Below are 17008 nucleotides of genomic sequence, written 5' to 3' on the forward strand. Positions count from 1 at the left end.
TAGGGCGCTCGCGGCATTCTTTTAACTAGTAGGTGCGTCTGGAAAGCACAAGTCCTTCGCTCCATATATGCAAGCCATGCCCCTCCATTGGAAATAACGCACTTGCGCGTGCAAAAGACGCGATATGTGACTGGCCCTTACTTAATAGTTAATTAAGCCATAGCTAATCCAGTGTGCATGGTGTACAGGACAAGCTCTGAACTTCAAACAAGCACTCAGTTGGCATCACTTTAAGTTGCAGCAGTTTTGTTCCATGCAGATTCAAGGTGTTGAGAAGCCTTCACGATTAATTAACCGTGACGAATTAAAGCGCGGTTAATAGTGAAATCGGTTAATCGCTGCATGCCTACTTTCTACTATAAATAAGCTTGAACGATTGTCCCACTTCCGAACTCTTCTGATTGGTCCACTGCTTTTGGATCGAACCAGCGACCTTCTTGCTGTGAGGTGACAGCACTACCTACTGCGCCACCGCGTCACATGCAGTATATATTGTGCATCCATAATCATTACGATCTGTAAGAGGACTTGATGCAGCGGTGCCTCCATCTGTCCTGCAGTGAACTCGACTGGTCAGCTCCACACACACACTCAAATAACACTCCGCTATCACCCTAGGTTAACAGCAGATTGAGCGGTGATGTAAAGAAGTCGATGATTGCATTTGCATGTCCTGACCGATGTACTGTCACCACAGACCAGTCAATAACAATATATGCATGTATGCATGTGTGTATAATAAACATACACAGTACACACACTTAAATTAAGTCAAAACTACATTTTAATTAGCGATTAATCGAGATACATTTTTGCCCAGCACTAAAAATCTACAGTTGAGGTCAGAATTATTTCATTTCTAATAACAGGTTTGTTTTACCTTTGCCATGATGACAGCACATACTTTTTGACTAGATATTTTTTTAGAACCTAGTATTCAGCTTAAAGTGACATTTAAAAGTTTAACTAGGTTAATTAGGGTAAAGTTAGGGTAATTAGGCAAGTGATTGTGTTACAGTGGTTTGTTCTGGAGACAATCCAAAATAAATATTACTTATATTTAATAATATTGACTTATAATAGTTTTAATAAATTTTGAAAAAATCCTTCTGCAGAAGAAAAAATATTATAGGAAATACTGTGAAGAATTCCTGAATCTGTTAAAAATCACTTTAAAAAACATCACAAATATACGAAAACTACTAACTTTGATTTATAATAATAACTTCTACACCAGGGGTTCTCAACTGGTTTGGCCATGGGACCCACATTTTTATATCATCATCAAGCGGCGACCCAAATTTTTAGGAATTATAATACAATTTTAGGAGTTATAATTAGTTTGTATTTATTTTTTAATATACACAAGTAGTGACTGATAAATCACCAAGAAAATCACCAAGACTTACAAATAAACTATATTTTATTGCTGTCATTTAACAAAATGTATCAAATTATAGAAATATTACAGAGTAAAAACAACAAATACTGTAAACAGGTAAGGGTAAGGAAAGGTTCAGTTACCATGAACTAAATTGAATTGTTAGTAAAACATGTTGTCTGGTTTCTAAATGTCGTTGTAATTTAGAAGGTTTCGTGCTCTCTTGTGAGGGCACCTCACTACTTATGACACACTGAGGCTTAAAGTCTTTTTTTTGTCGTCAATATAAATCCATACTTTACATATTCAGGGGCGTACTTGCGCTTCGACATATATGTTGCTATATTTAAATGAAATTTCACATGTCAAACGGTACGGTTGCCGTGCATGCATTTCAAAATAAGAGTCGAAATACCTTAAAAATTAAACTTTTGTTGTTTTTTTGACCACACACTCCGCGACCCACTGAAAATGTTCCCCCACCAGTTGAGAAACACTGTTCTACACTACCTGACAAAAGTCTTGTCATGGATCCCAGCTGTAAGATCAACAAATAATATCTTGACTTCAAGTTGATCATTTAGAAAAGTGGCAGAAGGTGAATTTTCCCCATCAATCATCTGTTGATCTGCATCCCAATCATCACAAATACTGTAGAAGACCTACTGGAACCAGCATGGACCAAGATTCTCACTGAAATCAGTCAAGTTTGGTGAAGGAGAATGCATGGTTTGGGGTCATTCAGTATGGGGGCGTGCGAGAGATCTGCAGAGTGGAGGATCAACATCAACAGCCTGAGGTATCAAGACATCTGTGCTGCCCATTACATTACAAACCACAGGAGAGGGACAATTCTCCAGCAGGATAGCGCTCCTTCTCATACTTCAGCCTCCACATCAAAGCTCCTGAAAGCAAAGAAGGTCAAGCTGCTCTAGGATTGGCCAGCCCAGTCACCAGAATGAACATTATTGAGCATGTCTGGGGTAAGATGAAGGAGGAGGTGTTGAAGATGAGTCTTGATGAGCTCTGGGAGTCCTGCTGAACGCTTTCTTCTTCATTCCAGATGACTTTATTAATCAGTGATGTGAGTCAGTGCAGAGATGTATGGATGCAGTCCTCCAAGCTCATGATGGAGTCAGACACAATATTCATTCTGTCTCCACTGCAGCAGGACTTTATATTCTATACTGGACATTATTTCTGTTCAGTGATGAGACTTTAGTCTAGGCAGAGTCAGACATTACTGTCCTAATGAAATCATTAATAATCAAGGCATGATCAGAATAAATTGTGGTCCAATAAGCATCATCTAGAGGCCTTTGCCTTTCATATAAGCCACTTCTGATACCAAATGATCAACTAGAAGTCAAGTTATTATTTGCTGTTCCTAAATCTTAGATAGCCGAGAAGACTTGTTTCAGGTAGTGAACATATATCAAATATCTAAAAAGTAATAGACGTTTTAAAATCCTGTCATAATCTATAAATCCCGCAACGCGTGGGAACCCTTAAGTGGTTTCGGTTCAGATGAATGAAGCGGATGACTACTATGAGCAAATGAAAGAATAAGAGCAGAGGAAAAACCAGGACTGAATGAAAGACAGAAACTGAGAGAAACAAACGGATCAGAGGAAGACTGACAGCGATTAAAGACTAGGAGCTGAATGGAGAAGGAGAGGATGTTTGAAGAGGCTTTATTGCAGGATCGGTAGTGCTACAGGAGAACCACAGAGACTCATTGTGAACCAACGTCCTGCGGCATTAGCGTCAAACACACCCTCAGGCCTCATATTACCATCACACACACACATACACACAGAGGGTTCTCAATCGCCTGTTATTCAACCATTTCATAACATCCGGATTTTGGTTCCAAGAAAACACACAGCGACTGCATCTCTGCACTTACAGCATTAAAAACACAAGCGTCCGGCTGTTATATAGGTCACCGCGCTCTGATTGGCTGAGAGAGCTTGCGCGCTGTGATCGGCTGCAATGTGATTGGCTGGGTGTTCATAAAGCATCTACTGGTGATCAAAAGCAATCCTGCCATCAGCAGAGAAACACACAACTATCACAGAACGACATCACGGTGTGAGAATGATGTAAACACGGCATGTGACACTGTCATTTATTTATTTTTCTAACAGTTAAAATCAGCATTATTAGCCCTCCTGAATTATTTACACTCCTGTATATTTTCTGCCACAATTTCTGTTTAACGGAGAGAAGATGTTATCAACACATTTCTAATCATAATTGTTTTAATAACTCATCTCTAATAACTGATTTATTTACTCTTTGCCAGGATGACAGTTTTCCCAGAGATGGGTTGCAGCTGGAAGGGCATCCGCTGCGTAAAAACTTGCTGGAAAGTTGGCGGTTCATTCCACTGTGGCGACCCCGGATTAATAAAGGGACTAAGCCGACAGGAAAATGAATGAATGAATGATGACAGTAAATAATATTTGACTCGATATTCTTCAAGACTCTTCTATACAGCTTAAAGTGACATTAAAAAGCTTTAATAGGTTAATTAAGTTAAACTTAGGGTAATTAGGCAAGTCATTATATAACAGTGGTTTGGAAGGAGTAACACGTATAATTTTTATTATCTCTTTAAGATTATTAATAAAGTTGAATGTTTAAGGGTCTAGATTACATGATGACCTCAGCGTCATCCCTCTTCAGAGTAAATCTGGAATTATATGTGTGTGACTGTTTTTCTGTATGCCATAGGATTTGTTTCCTCAGGGTCTGCCCCAAGCCCGGTCAGAGGTCATGGAGACCTTTTGAGTGGACCTGGACTCTTGAAGAATTAGAAACAGCTGTTTTCGGAGTTATTTGGCATTTTGTGTGGTAATTACTTTTTAAGTAAATGTCTGCCTGAAAGATATACACTCATCGGCCACTTTATTAGGTACACCTTACTAGTATCGGGTTGGACGCCCTTTTGCCTTCGGAACTGCCTTAGCGTAAGGATGCTCTGTTGTTACGTTCTGTTATTAATATGCTAGCATGTTAAAATAAATCAGTATTTTAAAATGCAATATTTAATGTGTCACAAACTAAATAGACACGTCAATTTGTTTTAAAAAAATGTATTAATAATTTAATAGTAATCTGACCAATTAGTTGTTAATAACCGATTAACGACCGTTGGTTGTTGGTTAGCAAAATTAACCAAAATGAGCATCCCTAGTTAAAACTGTTGGTTCCCCTAAAGGGTGATAATAATAATATTGACCTTAAAATGGTTTTTAAAAAAAAATAAAAACTGCTTTAATTCTAGCCAAAATAAAACAAATCAGACTTTCTCCAGAAGAAAAAAAATACTGAGGAAATACAGCAGAAAATTCCTGAATCTGGTAAAGCTCATTGGGAAATATTTGAATAAAACTTGGCTAATAACTTTGACTTCATCTGTATGTATTGTTTTATGTTAAAACCAAGCGGCAACCTCCCGCTCTCCCTCAGGAAGCCAATACGGAAGTAACTAAAACTGCAATTCATCCGAAATTCCGCTAGTCCTGGCCGCTCCTGGCTCCAAAATAGAGCAAATTTCAATTAAGCCCACTGTTAGAATGGCCAACTCTACAGCAGAAAAAAGGTGTTTACAGCCTGGTACAAATGTATTTTGGTTAATACAGCTAATATTACCCTTCATGACAACTGTGAGGGGTGAATTTTTTAATAACTCATCCGTTTCCTTTATATTAAGTTATATTAAGTTTGCATAATTAAGGGAGTGGCCACTTGATTGACAGCTAGGTCTTGTTGGTCGCCGTCACGTCACCTCAGCTGAATCCTGCAGATTAGCCACCGATCTCGGCATATTCATCGTATTTCTGTGTTGTTTTATGTGGCTTTACGCAGTCAACTGCCTTTTGGACTTGTTTCCTACAATTATTAGATGGCATGTCATGCTGAGTGCACTTAATTGTGCTCACAAACCATTCACGTGGCCTCTGTTTCCCATGTGAGTAAAGTTATATACTTATATACCATCTCTAAATATGTATTTGTTTTATTTAAGATCATCTATATTTATATTTAGAGCTGTAATGCACTCCAGAATCTGACGGATTGATTAGCTGTGGGCTCTAGATCAGTCATCTGAAGCGTTGTCATACAGTGTTATGCTGGAGTTCATCAATAGTCCTGCATTAACTAACACAGACTATATCTGAAGTGTTTGGAAGTAATTCGCGTTTTCCTCCTGTTGAAAAACGTCATAAGAACAATGTTTAGTGGCTCAATGTATTACAGCAGTGTTTTTACAAGTCTAAACACTTTATTGATATAGTGTACAACCAAGCACAAGTGGTCAGAACACAAACGAGTCGCAGGTGATAAAGTATTAAGCGTTTCTCCCAAAGTAAAGTGTGTCTGAACCAGGTCCAAGCAAAATGCCAGCAGGTGTCTCTAGCTCCGCCCACTCTCCGCCTCTTTGCCCTTGTTTGGTATCCCGCCGTGGGTGTGATGACGCGCGAACAAAATGGCGACGGTTGGCCGCGCCTACTTGTGGCTTCTTTTGCACTCTTTAGAAACCTATGGGTGACGTCACGGATACTACACCCATATATTTTACAGTCTATGGTTAAAACTGATCAAATAAATTTTAGGCAACCAAAAAAAAAAAAAACAGGAACAGAAGCGCAGTAAAGATGGCGGCTCTCCCACATGCATTAGGGCTCGTTCAGAGTCCTGAGAGCCTCGGCGTCCCGATAAAGCGCCGCGTCTGGAATGCTTTGTGTGGGGCTGCGGCTTATGCGGAGACAGTGGCCGCTCATCTCTGAGTAAACATGCCAGCGGATCATGCATGAATACACCGGGACAATAGCGCTTAGTGATGCCTCAGCACTTTCCGGCGAGGGACAAAGCGGAGTGTGTTCGGAGCTCTCGGCGTGGCAGTAATGAGAGCACCAGCACAGCACACCTGATCACCTGCGCTGCTCGGGTCACGCCTGTTTGAGCACAGCTGACTTACACTGATCATTAATCTAACTCGAACCTAATGACATCTGCTTAATAACATGTATATCACTGCTGCAGCGCTGTGGGGGACTGATTTAAACTATCCCACGCATGAGTGTGTGTGAATATCTGTCTCAGTGTGTCTGCGTTTGGGTGTCTATATGTCAATATATGCGTGAGTGTGTGTGTGTGTGTGTGTTTGTGAGTGAGAATGTGCATGAGTGTGTTGTTTGTGTGTGTGTGACCATGTTTGTGTGTGTCTGCGTTTGTGCGTGAGTATGTTGTGCTTGTTTGTGTGCATGTGTGTGTTTGTGTGCGAGAATGTGTGTGAGTTTGTTGTGTTTGTGTGTGAGTGTATGACCTTGTTTGTGTGTGCATGTGTGTGTCTGTTTGCCTGCATGTGTGTGTGTGTGTGTGGGAGTGTCTGTGTCTGTGAGTATGTGCGAGTATGTGTGAGTGAGTGTCTGTACCCGTGTCTGTGCGTGAGTGAGTGAAGTTGGTGTTTTTGAGTGTGTCTGTGTGTTTATGACTGTGTTTTTATTGGTGTGTGTGTGTAATTGTGTCCATGTTTGTGTTACTGTGTGTGTGTGAGTATGTATTAGTGTGTGTGTGTGTGTGTGTGTGTGTGTGCGCGCGTGTGTAGTTCTGTGTGTCTGTGTTTGCGTGTGAGTGAGTGTGTGTGCATGTGTCTGTGCGTGTGTGAGTGTGTCTGTGAGTGAATATGCACGTGTGTGTTTGTGTGTGCTCTAGAGTGAGTGTGTGTGTGTGTGTGTGTGTGTGTGTGTGTGTCTGTGTCTGTAAATTTGTGCGTGAGAGTGTGTGTGTAAATATGTCCCTTAACGCATCGTCAGTGCTTGTGTGTTTTTGCGTGAGTGTGGTTTTTGTCGGTGTGTGAATGTGGGTGAGTGTGTTTGTGTGTGTGTGTGTGAGAGAGTTTGTTTTTTTGTGGGTGTGAACATGTCTGCTACTCAGTGCATCTCCAGTGTGTTCACAGTTTTTTATTTTATTGTGTGTATGTGTGTGTATGTGAATATTTACATGAGTGTGTGTGCATCTGTGTGTGTGAATATATAGAAATAGGTGCATGTATGTGTGTATGTGTGTGCGTGTGTGTATATTTACATGAGTCTGTCTGCTTTTGAGTGTATATATAAATATGTGTGTTTAAGTGCTTGTGTGTGTGTGTGTGTGTGTGTGTGTGTGTGTGTTCTCTACATCCTGAATTCAGCAGTAGCAGCAAACACTGTGTGTTGAACTCATGCGAGTTGACAGGCAATCAATAATCAGTCCTCCCTAACACACCCACCGAATCACTGCAGGGTCAGAGGTCATCGCCATGCATTTAATACTCCTGTCAGCACAATGCCTGATCCCATTACAGCTTCACTACCAAACGCACACACATCAGACTAATAATATACAATCACCGGCCACTTTATTAGGTACATTACAACTTTGAGCGTGGCATGGTCTAAACAAGAGGAAATATCCAGTGAGCGGCAGTTCTCTGGGGGCAAAGGCCTTGTTGATGCCAGAGGTCAGAGGAGAATGGCCAGACTGGCTCCAGCTGATAGAAAGGCAACAGTAACTCAAATAAGCACTTGTTACAACCGAGCTCTGCAGAAGAGCATCTCTGAACACACAACACGTCCAACCTTGAGGCGGATGGGCTACAGCAGCAGAAGACCACACCGGGTGCCGCTCCTGTCAGCTAAGAACAGGAAACTGAGGCTACAATTCACACAGACTCACCAAAACTGGACAATAGAAGATTGGAGAAACGTTGCCTGCTCTGATGAGTCTCCATTTCTGCTAACACATTCAGATGGTCGGGTCAGAATTTGGCATCAACAACATGAAAGCATGGATCCATCCTGCCTTGTATCAGCGGTTCAGGCTGGTGGTGGTGGTGGTGTAATGGTGTGGGAGATTTTCTTGGCACACTTTGGGTCCATTAGTACCAACTGAGCATTGTGTCAACACGACAGCCTACCTGAGTATTGCTGCTGACCATGTCCATCCCTTTATGAGCACAGTGTCTCCATCTTCTAATAGCTACTTCCAGCAGGATAATGCACCATAAACAGTGAATTGCCTCAGACTGGTTTCTTGAACATGACAATGAGTTCACTGTACTCAAAAGGCCCCTGCAGTCACCAGAACTCAATCCAATAGAGCACCTTTGGGATGTGGTGGAGCGGGAGATTGGCATCATGGATGTGCAGCCGACAAATCTGCAGCAACTGTGTGATGCTATCATGTCAATATGGAGCGAAATCTCTGAGGAATATTTGGACCTTGTAGAATCTCTGCCACGTAGGATTAAAGCAGTTCTGAAATGGGGTCCAACCCTGTACTAGTAAGGTGTACCTAATAAAGTGGCCGGTGAGTGTATTTATAGACACAAATCCAACAGGCGCTCGCACACACAGACCTCAATCAAGACAACAGGATTATTGTCATCCTGAATTATCATTAAAAAAATGCCAGTAAAACTCAAAGATTTGAAAGGATTAGTGCAACGAACTGAATGACCCGTAATCTGACCCTTTAAACCTACTGATGACCCAGAGCGCCCATATCCACAACAGCTGGATCACACACACAAGCTAAGACTTCATAACACACTACAACAGATCATGATCAGACATGATGCGAGTTTTAAAGGTGACATCGGATTAAATTTCCACTTTTGTTTTGCTTGTGTTCAGCTGCTGCGTCTGCCAGCTCAGACGAGTTCAAACCAAAACATGCAGCTTGTTTTTTTACACAAACTAAGCATGTTTTTGCCATTATTTCCAGGTTTCTCCACAGCAGAAGTGGTCATAGTCAGTAAAACACAGAGCGCAGTGAATGGGAGAGTATCATCATAAAAGAAAAACTTTACGATGGTGTTTTAGAAAAAGAAAAAAACAATAGTGTGAGACTGATAACAGCAACACTGATTTACTGTCCAACCCACATAGATGCTGCATGTCAAATGCCTTGTACAAGCGGTAATTAGTTTGTTGTAATTTGATGGAAAGATTATATAATACATACACTCACTGGCCACTTTATTAGGTACACCTTACTACAGGGTTCTTACGCCTTTTCCAACTTCAAATACAGCACTTTTCAAGCACTTTCAAAGCGCATTTGTATGCTTTTCCAGCACCTAATAACCACGGTTAATTATGTTTATATATATATATTGTATGTACTTTTTCACATTTAAATCCATTGTGCTATTTTAAAAAACTAAAAATTGTTGAGCACTTCAGAGCATAGATTTATTGAGATAGTTTACCCAAAATGATTACAAAATACATTTTAAAAAGTTTAGTTTTTTGATGAAGTATGCTTTTAAAATGATCTTACAGTCAGATTTTGTTTGGGTGTAGTCCCAAACTTTCATGAATAGTCGTTCATGATATTTCATGTGCATTGTTATTTTTTTGCAGTCATTGGATTGGCGTTTCAGGTTTTAAAATGTCTATAAAAATCTGACTTAAAAAATTAAGTTGCCTTAAATTTCAGAAGTTCAATAATCAAGTTAAAAAATACAAATTAAAAACATTTCTAATAGGACATAATCAGTATTATTAACTTACAATTATTAATAATTCAATTGAACACATTTCAACATCAGATTGTTTTGGCTAATTATTAGCTCCATAAATGCGCGCATGCGATGAACATTTTGCAATGTAAACTGGTCACACGACAATAATTTACGCACTCGCACAAATGCTCCCAAATATATTTTGAGGTCACATAGACAAAATTGTGTGCATATGCAACCAAAACAGTCACATTTTCAAGCCCTGCAAATTCAAGCAGGTTCAAGCACTTTGTATAAAATCCAAGCACTTTTCTAACCTTGAAAACACTACAATAAAAATCAAGCATTTTCCAGGATTTCCAGCACCCGTAAGAACCCTGTACCTAGTGCCAGGTTGGACCACCTTTTGCCTTCAGAACTGCACATTTGTCGGCTGCACATCCATGATGCCCCCCGTTACACCACATCTCAATGGTGCTCTATTGGATTTTGATATGGTGACTGTGGAGGCCATTTGAGTACAGTGAACTCATTTTCATGTTTAAGAAATCACACTTCAGAACATGACGTGTTATCTTGCTGGAAGTAGCCATCAGAAGATGGGGACACTGTGCTCATAAAGGGATGGACATGGTCAGCAACAATACTCAGGTAGGCTGTGGCGTTGACACGATGTTCAGTTGGTACTAATGGACCCAAAGTGTGCCAAGAAAATCTCCCCCACACCATTACACCACCACCAGCCTGAACCACTGATACAAGGCAGGATGGATCCATGCTTTCATGTTGTTGATGCCAAATTCTGACCCGACCATCCGAATGTGTCAGCAGAAATGGAGACTCATCAGAGCAGGAAACGTTTCTCCAATCTTCTGTTGTCCAGTTTTGGTGAGCCAACTTACTATTTGTTGTTCCTAAAACTTGGATGGGTGACAAGACTTTTGTCAAGACAGCATCTGCGAAAACCAGCAGTTCACTGAACTCAAGCCTGCATTCTGGGCTGGTCTTTGGATTGGCATTAAGCTAACACTTCAAACTGTGATGCTGATGTCTGTGGTCATAAAATCTGCATGACTGGAGGAGTGTTCTCTGCTCTCTGCTCAGAATAAATCTCTTTTGTGAAAGATGACAAGTTTTAATGCTTTTTGGATCTTATAGAGGAACAGATCAACCCCACACTTAAAGAACACTTAAAGATCACAGCATCACATGGCCTCTTTAAGATAACGCAGTTCACAAGAACTAATTTAACGTAAAGCACAGAACATTACTGATGATGTGGACAGATGAACAGACAGATGTACAGACAGACAGGCAGTCAGGGAGACGGCCGCACAGACAGAGGTACGCGTGAGACTCACCTCCACCTCACAGGAGAACTGGCTGCCGTCCAGCAAGGTGACGTGACACACCACCATCTTCATCTTCTTGCTGAGTTTGTGTGGCAGCAGCGCCGCGCTCTCCTCCGGCTGGATCACTTGCTCTTGCTCTTTCTTCTCCTCTTTCTTCTCCTCGCTCTCCTTCACCTCCGGCTCCCCCTCTCTCTCCTCCCTCGCAGGCTGCACACACACACACACACACAGGGAGAGTTAGAGTTCAGACACGTGCTCATGTTTTCCACTGGAGCGAGCGCTGCTGGATGATGATGATGATGATGTCACTGGGCGGATACTGACTGATGGAGTTTGGCAGAAGCGTGTGGCGTAAGGAAGTGTTCAGTGTCTGGTGTGTCCAGCATATGATCTGGATTAGAGCCCGAACGCAGACGGGTTTATCTGCAGCCGGAGGCACAAAAGCTCCAGGAACTGAACTGAGAGACCATGAGATCAGAAACGGCATGCAGATCAGGACGGCATGCAGACCATTCTGGGTCGAGTTACTGCCGTGACCCAGGCATTTATACTTCTGCATGCAGCTTGTGTTGCTCTGCAATAACACTTCTGAAACACTACGGAATAAAATCTCTGTCATAAATATTTCACGCGTAAATAAAAATTCACGCATCTGTAATTATGAACACGTAAAGGAAATTGAAGCGTACTCGTAATTTTACGAGGGTACAATTCCAAAATCTGCGATTAGAACAGACACATATACAACATTTTCTTTGTCTGTTTGTATACGCTTGATAAACTTACAAAGGGTGTACTTTACAAACACGAAACAGTTTCACCATGGACACGAAGACCTGATTATGAGTACGAATCAAAAATCGACACTCCACTGTCAAAACTACATCACCGCTGTCACGAGCATTAATAACAAGCGAGAGCCATCGATCACAACGATGTAAAAAAGACTAAAGTACATGGTCTAATCGGAAATAAAGAAAATTATTTATATATTTCCTTGTTTAATGCATAAAATAGGCTAGTCTTTTTATAAACTAAGTTTAATTGATATGAAACTGATAATTGCATTTTTATTTCCTGTAAATAATAAAAGTTGCGGCAGATTGATGAAAACGATGCTGAACACCAGCGTGAACGGCCACAATAACTTCTTTTATTTTTTTTTTTTTTACATTGAAACAATATTAAAGTGATTTCTATCTACATGACTGGCAAACGCAGCAGAAAAAAACTGCTGAATCTCTGCAAATATTTGTTTAACTTATAAATCAAATGTTGTCTGGTTTAGTGATGTTAGAAATGCATAGAAAAACGCAAAGCAGAATTCTCCTGAGCTCATAAACCCACTGATCACAGCCACTTTTGATGGATTTTAAGGTGGTTACTGAGGTTTGGTGTGTTACCTTGGGAGGTTTGGACTGAACTGGAGGAAAGGCTACCTGATCAACATTGCATTCCTCGAAGAAAACACTTGCAGTCTAGACACCGTCTCCTCATCCCTGTGATGCGGTACAATTCGAAACTCCACCCATTAAAATAATGGCTTGGTCTTTATACAGTAATATCACAATGATATTTAATTATTGATCGTGGGCCACAAATATCATTATGGCGATCATATTTCGATTAATCGTGCAGCCCAAAAACAGGCCGAGGATAGTGAGCATAATGTAAGTTAACGTTACAGGCAGCGAGCGTGTTTAACCTGAACATGACTGTTGATAACGCCCATGACCCCCACCCCTAGAAAAGCTTGGGTCTATAGCGATCAGTGATTGGCTCCTGTACTAGTAGGTGGTGCTTTATTCGCCATATTGATCTTGACACTTTTTCCCATTCAAAACTATACGAGTGATCTATCGTGTGTATATTCTATAGTCTTATGCACCATTTGCTTAATAGCAGTATTCAGTTAATTATTAAAAACATCACACGGGCACCAGCTAATCAGTGTGAAGTGATGCTCTTACCTGTGTGTCAGCACTGCCGACAGACTTCTCCTCCTCTTTCTCCTCCTCTTCTTTCTCCTGCTCTTCCTCCTGTGGTCTGCTCTGAGCCTCCTCTTTCACCTCTACCTCCTCCGTCCGCTCTGCAGCTCCTCCGTCCGGCTGATCTCCGCTCTTCTTCTCCTCCTCGTCCTCCTCCTTGACGCTCTTCTCCTCGATGGGCTCTGTGTGTGGCGTTGGGCTCTCAGCCGGTTTCTCCTGGCTCTGGGATTTCTGTCGTTTAAGCCATGGAGGCAGGAAGCGAGAGATGCCCTTCTCCTTCTTCTGTGCGCTGGCAGCGGGAGGACTGCTGGGGTCAGGAGACGCAGACGCTTCTGGTTCACTCTGGGGCTCCGCGCTCTGATTCTCCTCCTGAGACATAAACACACAAGCGCTCAGACACTGCTGTCAGCTTTACTGCACAGCGTACTGCATTCACCTGTATCAGTTTTCACCTGATTTACCTGGCCTGATACGTCTGATTCACAGTTATTATCCGGTTCAGTTTTCACCTGATTCATCTGATTTAACCCAAATGATCAGGTCTGATATGTCTGATTCGCATCAATGATTTGATTCACTGTAATAATCTCATTTGCATTAATCATCTGATTCGCGATGATCTGATTCACAGCAATTATCTGATTCCCAATAATCATCTGATGCACAATCATCTGATTCACTGTAATAATCTGATTCCCAATTACCATCTGATTCACAATAATCATTTGATTCACTGTAATAATCTGATTCACATTCATCATCTGATTCTCAGTAATCTGATTCACAACTATTATCTGATTCGTAGTAGTCTGATTCACAGCAATTATTTGATTCCCAATAATCATCTGATTCGCTGTAATAATTTGATTAACATCCATCATCCAAATCTCAGTAATTTGATTCAAAGCAATTATCTGATTCACAATGATTCGCAGTCCCATGAGTCCCTGTAATAATCTGATTCGCATTAACCATCGGATTCGCATTCATTATCCCATTCTCGATAATCTGATTCGCAGCAATTATCTGATTCACAATAATCATCTGATTGACAATAACCTTCTGATTCACATTCATCATCTGATTCTCCGTAATCTGATTCACAGCAATCATCTGATACACAATAATCATCTGATTCTCTGTATTATTCTGATTCCCAATCATCATCTGATTCTCAATAATCTGATTCGCAGCAATCATCTGATTCACAATAATAATCTTATTCAGAACCATCTGATTCGCTGTAATATTCTGATTAACAATAACCATCTGATTCACATTCATCATCTGATTCTCCGTAATCTGATTCACAGCAATCATCTGATACACAATAATCATCTGATTCGCTGTATTAAACTGATTCACATTAATCATTTGATTCTCAATAATCTGATTCGCAGCAATCATCTGATTCACAATAATCATCTGATTCAGAACCATCTGATTCGCTGTAATATTCTGATTTGCAATAACCATCTGATTCACATTCATTATCAGATTACTGAGAATCAGATTCACAGCAATTATCTGATTCCCAATAATGATCTGATTCGCTGTAATCATCTGATTGACAATAACCATCTGATTCACATTCATCATCTGATTCTCAGTAATCTGATTCACAGCAATAATGTGATACACAATAATCATCAGATTCGCTGTATTAATCTGATTCACAATCATCATCTGATTCTCAATAGTCTGATTCGCAGCAATAATCTTATTCACAATAATCATCTGATTCAGAACCATCTGATTCGCTGTAATATTCTGATTTACAATAACCATCTGATTCACATTCATCATCTGATTCTCAGTAATCTGATTCACAGCAATTATCTGATTCCCATTAATGATCTGATTCACTGAAATAATCTGATTTGCATTAATCATCTGATTCGTAGTAGTCTGTTTGATGCAATTAATTTATTCCCAATAATCATCTGATTCAATTATCTAATTCGCCATAATCTGATTCACATTCATCATCTGATTCTCAGTAATCTGATTTACAGCAATTATTTGATTCACAATCATCTGATTGATAGTATTCATCTTCTTAACACATCTCGTGATGTAAATACGGCTTTTTTCACAAACAACTCATCCCTAAATCCACTACTTTAGCTCCTGCATACTGAGGTTTGTTCTGAATTAATGTCACTGCAAGTCTTTGCGTTGGCCAGTCACTGTCTAGCATGCAGATGAGTGATCTAAACTGTACCTGTGGTTGGTCGGCAGCAGCGGCTGCAGTGGGCGGGGCTTCACTCTCTGCTGGTTTGCTGCTTTGTTCCTCTGTTTGTGGAGGAACCGTCTCCTGCTCCTGCTGCTGCTCAACTTCAGGAACCTTCTCTGGTTCCTTCTTCACATCCGTCTCTGATCCCGCCTCTGTCGTCATCACGGCCGGCACACTAACACACACAGAACAAACAACAGCGTCAAAACACACGTGACAGACACATTACTGTTATACCGTAGAATGTACTTTATCAATAATTGTAGTACATTTATTATGGTTAAAGGCCGCATTTGATCGAAACGTTTATTATCCTAGCTCACATTGATGTACGTAAGATGAATAATTAATCAGCGCAAGTTAATTCACTGAAGACTGTGTTTGTTCTGGTAATCTTCAATCAAAATCTGACCAGTTGATTTTGCATTTAGAGTGGCGTTCTGGGGGTTTCCATAGCAACTGCATATTATTACCCTCTCTGAAGCCTCATTCGCACTACGAACAATTCAACAGTGAGCGACTTCCGGCGACCTCAGTCTACGTGAGCGACAGCCACTGTTGACAACCAGGTGGGCGTGTCGAGCAACACAACAAAGTAGAGATTCCTTCAACTTTATGTAAATAAAGAGTGACTTCCTTGAGTGACAGCCAATAGGTGCAGCAGTAGAGCTCGCGCGATCCTCTCTCAGCTCGCTCAGAGGCTGATTGTATTCTCCATACTGTAGACATACACAGACCTGGGTTTGCAGCAAAGTCGCTGCTGGTGTCAATGAGGCATAACCGTTTTGCTATGAGGAAACAATTCACAAAAGAAAGCTCCGCCCCCTACTCAATATTCATCTGCAGTGTAAAGTACATCAACATACTGAAATAAGTCTCAGCAACTTCAGGTTCACACTGATTTGAAGAAATACGGATGAATAATTAATGTTTGCTTTTAAATATACATAGACATGTTAATATTGATTTATTAGTGAATTATTCTTTTTTTTTTGGCTTAGACCCTTTATTAATACGAAGTAGCCACAGCGGATGAACTGCTAACTTATCCAGCACGGTTTTTTTTGCGCAGCAGATGCCCTTCCAGCCGCAACCCATCCTAGGGAAACATCCACACACACCAATTTATTAGTGAATTATTAATATTTTATTCAATATTATAAAAATATAATTAAACCATTAATTATGTGGACCAAAATTTTTTTTAAAAAATGAATTAATTGTACATATAATTAAATTTCAGAGAGACCTAAAGGGGCTTCAAACCTGCTTCTTACATTGCATAATAATAATAATAATAATAATAATATTGTAATTGATAATGACAATAATAATAATAATAATATTAAAAATAGTAAAAATGATGATAATGATAAAATAAAAAATATTAATAATTATTAAAATAATGATAATAATAACAATAATAATAATAATAATAATGATGATAAAAAAATAATGATAATTTTTATAATAATAATAATAATGATGATTATTATATTATTAAAATACTTTAAAAACAACACTAATAAT

The 17008-nt window shown here is 40.1% G+C and overlaps 2 protein-coding genes across 18 annotated transcripts in view; both read right to left on the reverse strand.

The window, feature by feature from the left end:
* Positions 1 to 17008, reverse strand: part of ppil4 (peptidylprolyl isomerase (cyclophilin)-like 4) — an 892903-nt gene that overhangs the window by 259958 nt on the left and 615937 nt on the right. The window lies entirely within an intron of this gene.
* epb41l2 (erythrocyte membrane protein band 4.1-like 2) overlaps positions 1 to 17008 on the reverse strand; it is a gene marked incomplete at its 5' end in the record, with an annotated part of 141405 nt that overhangs the window by 61538 nt on the left and 62859 nt on the right. For 11 of the 17 annotated variants that reach the window (NM_001443351.1, NM_001443350.1, NM_001443345.1 and 8 more), the window contains 3 exon segments: positions 11264 to 11461; positions 13225 to 13611; positions 15467 to 15630. In NM_001443351.1, coding sequence (NP_001430280.1) covers positions 11264 to 11326 — 63 coding nt within the window. 17 annotated transcript variants of the gene reach the window in all.

This window comes from Danio rerio, chromosome 20 (assembly GCF_052040795.2).
Source record: "Danio rerio strain M-AB ecotype USA chromosome 20, GRCz13ab, whole genome shotgun sequence".
Taxonomy (NCBI): domain Eukaryota; kingdom Metazoa; phylum Chordata; class Actinopteri; order Cypriniformes; family Danionidae; genus Danio; species Danio rerio.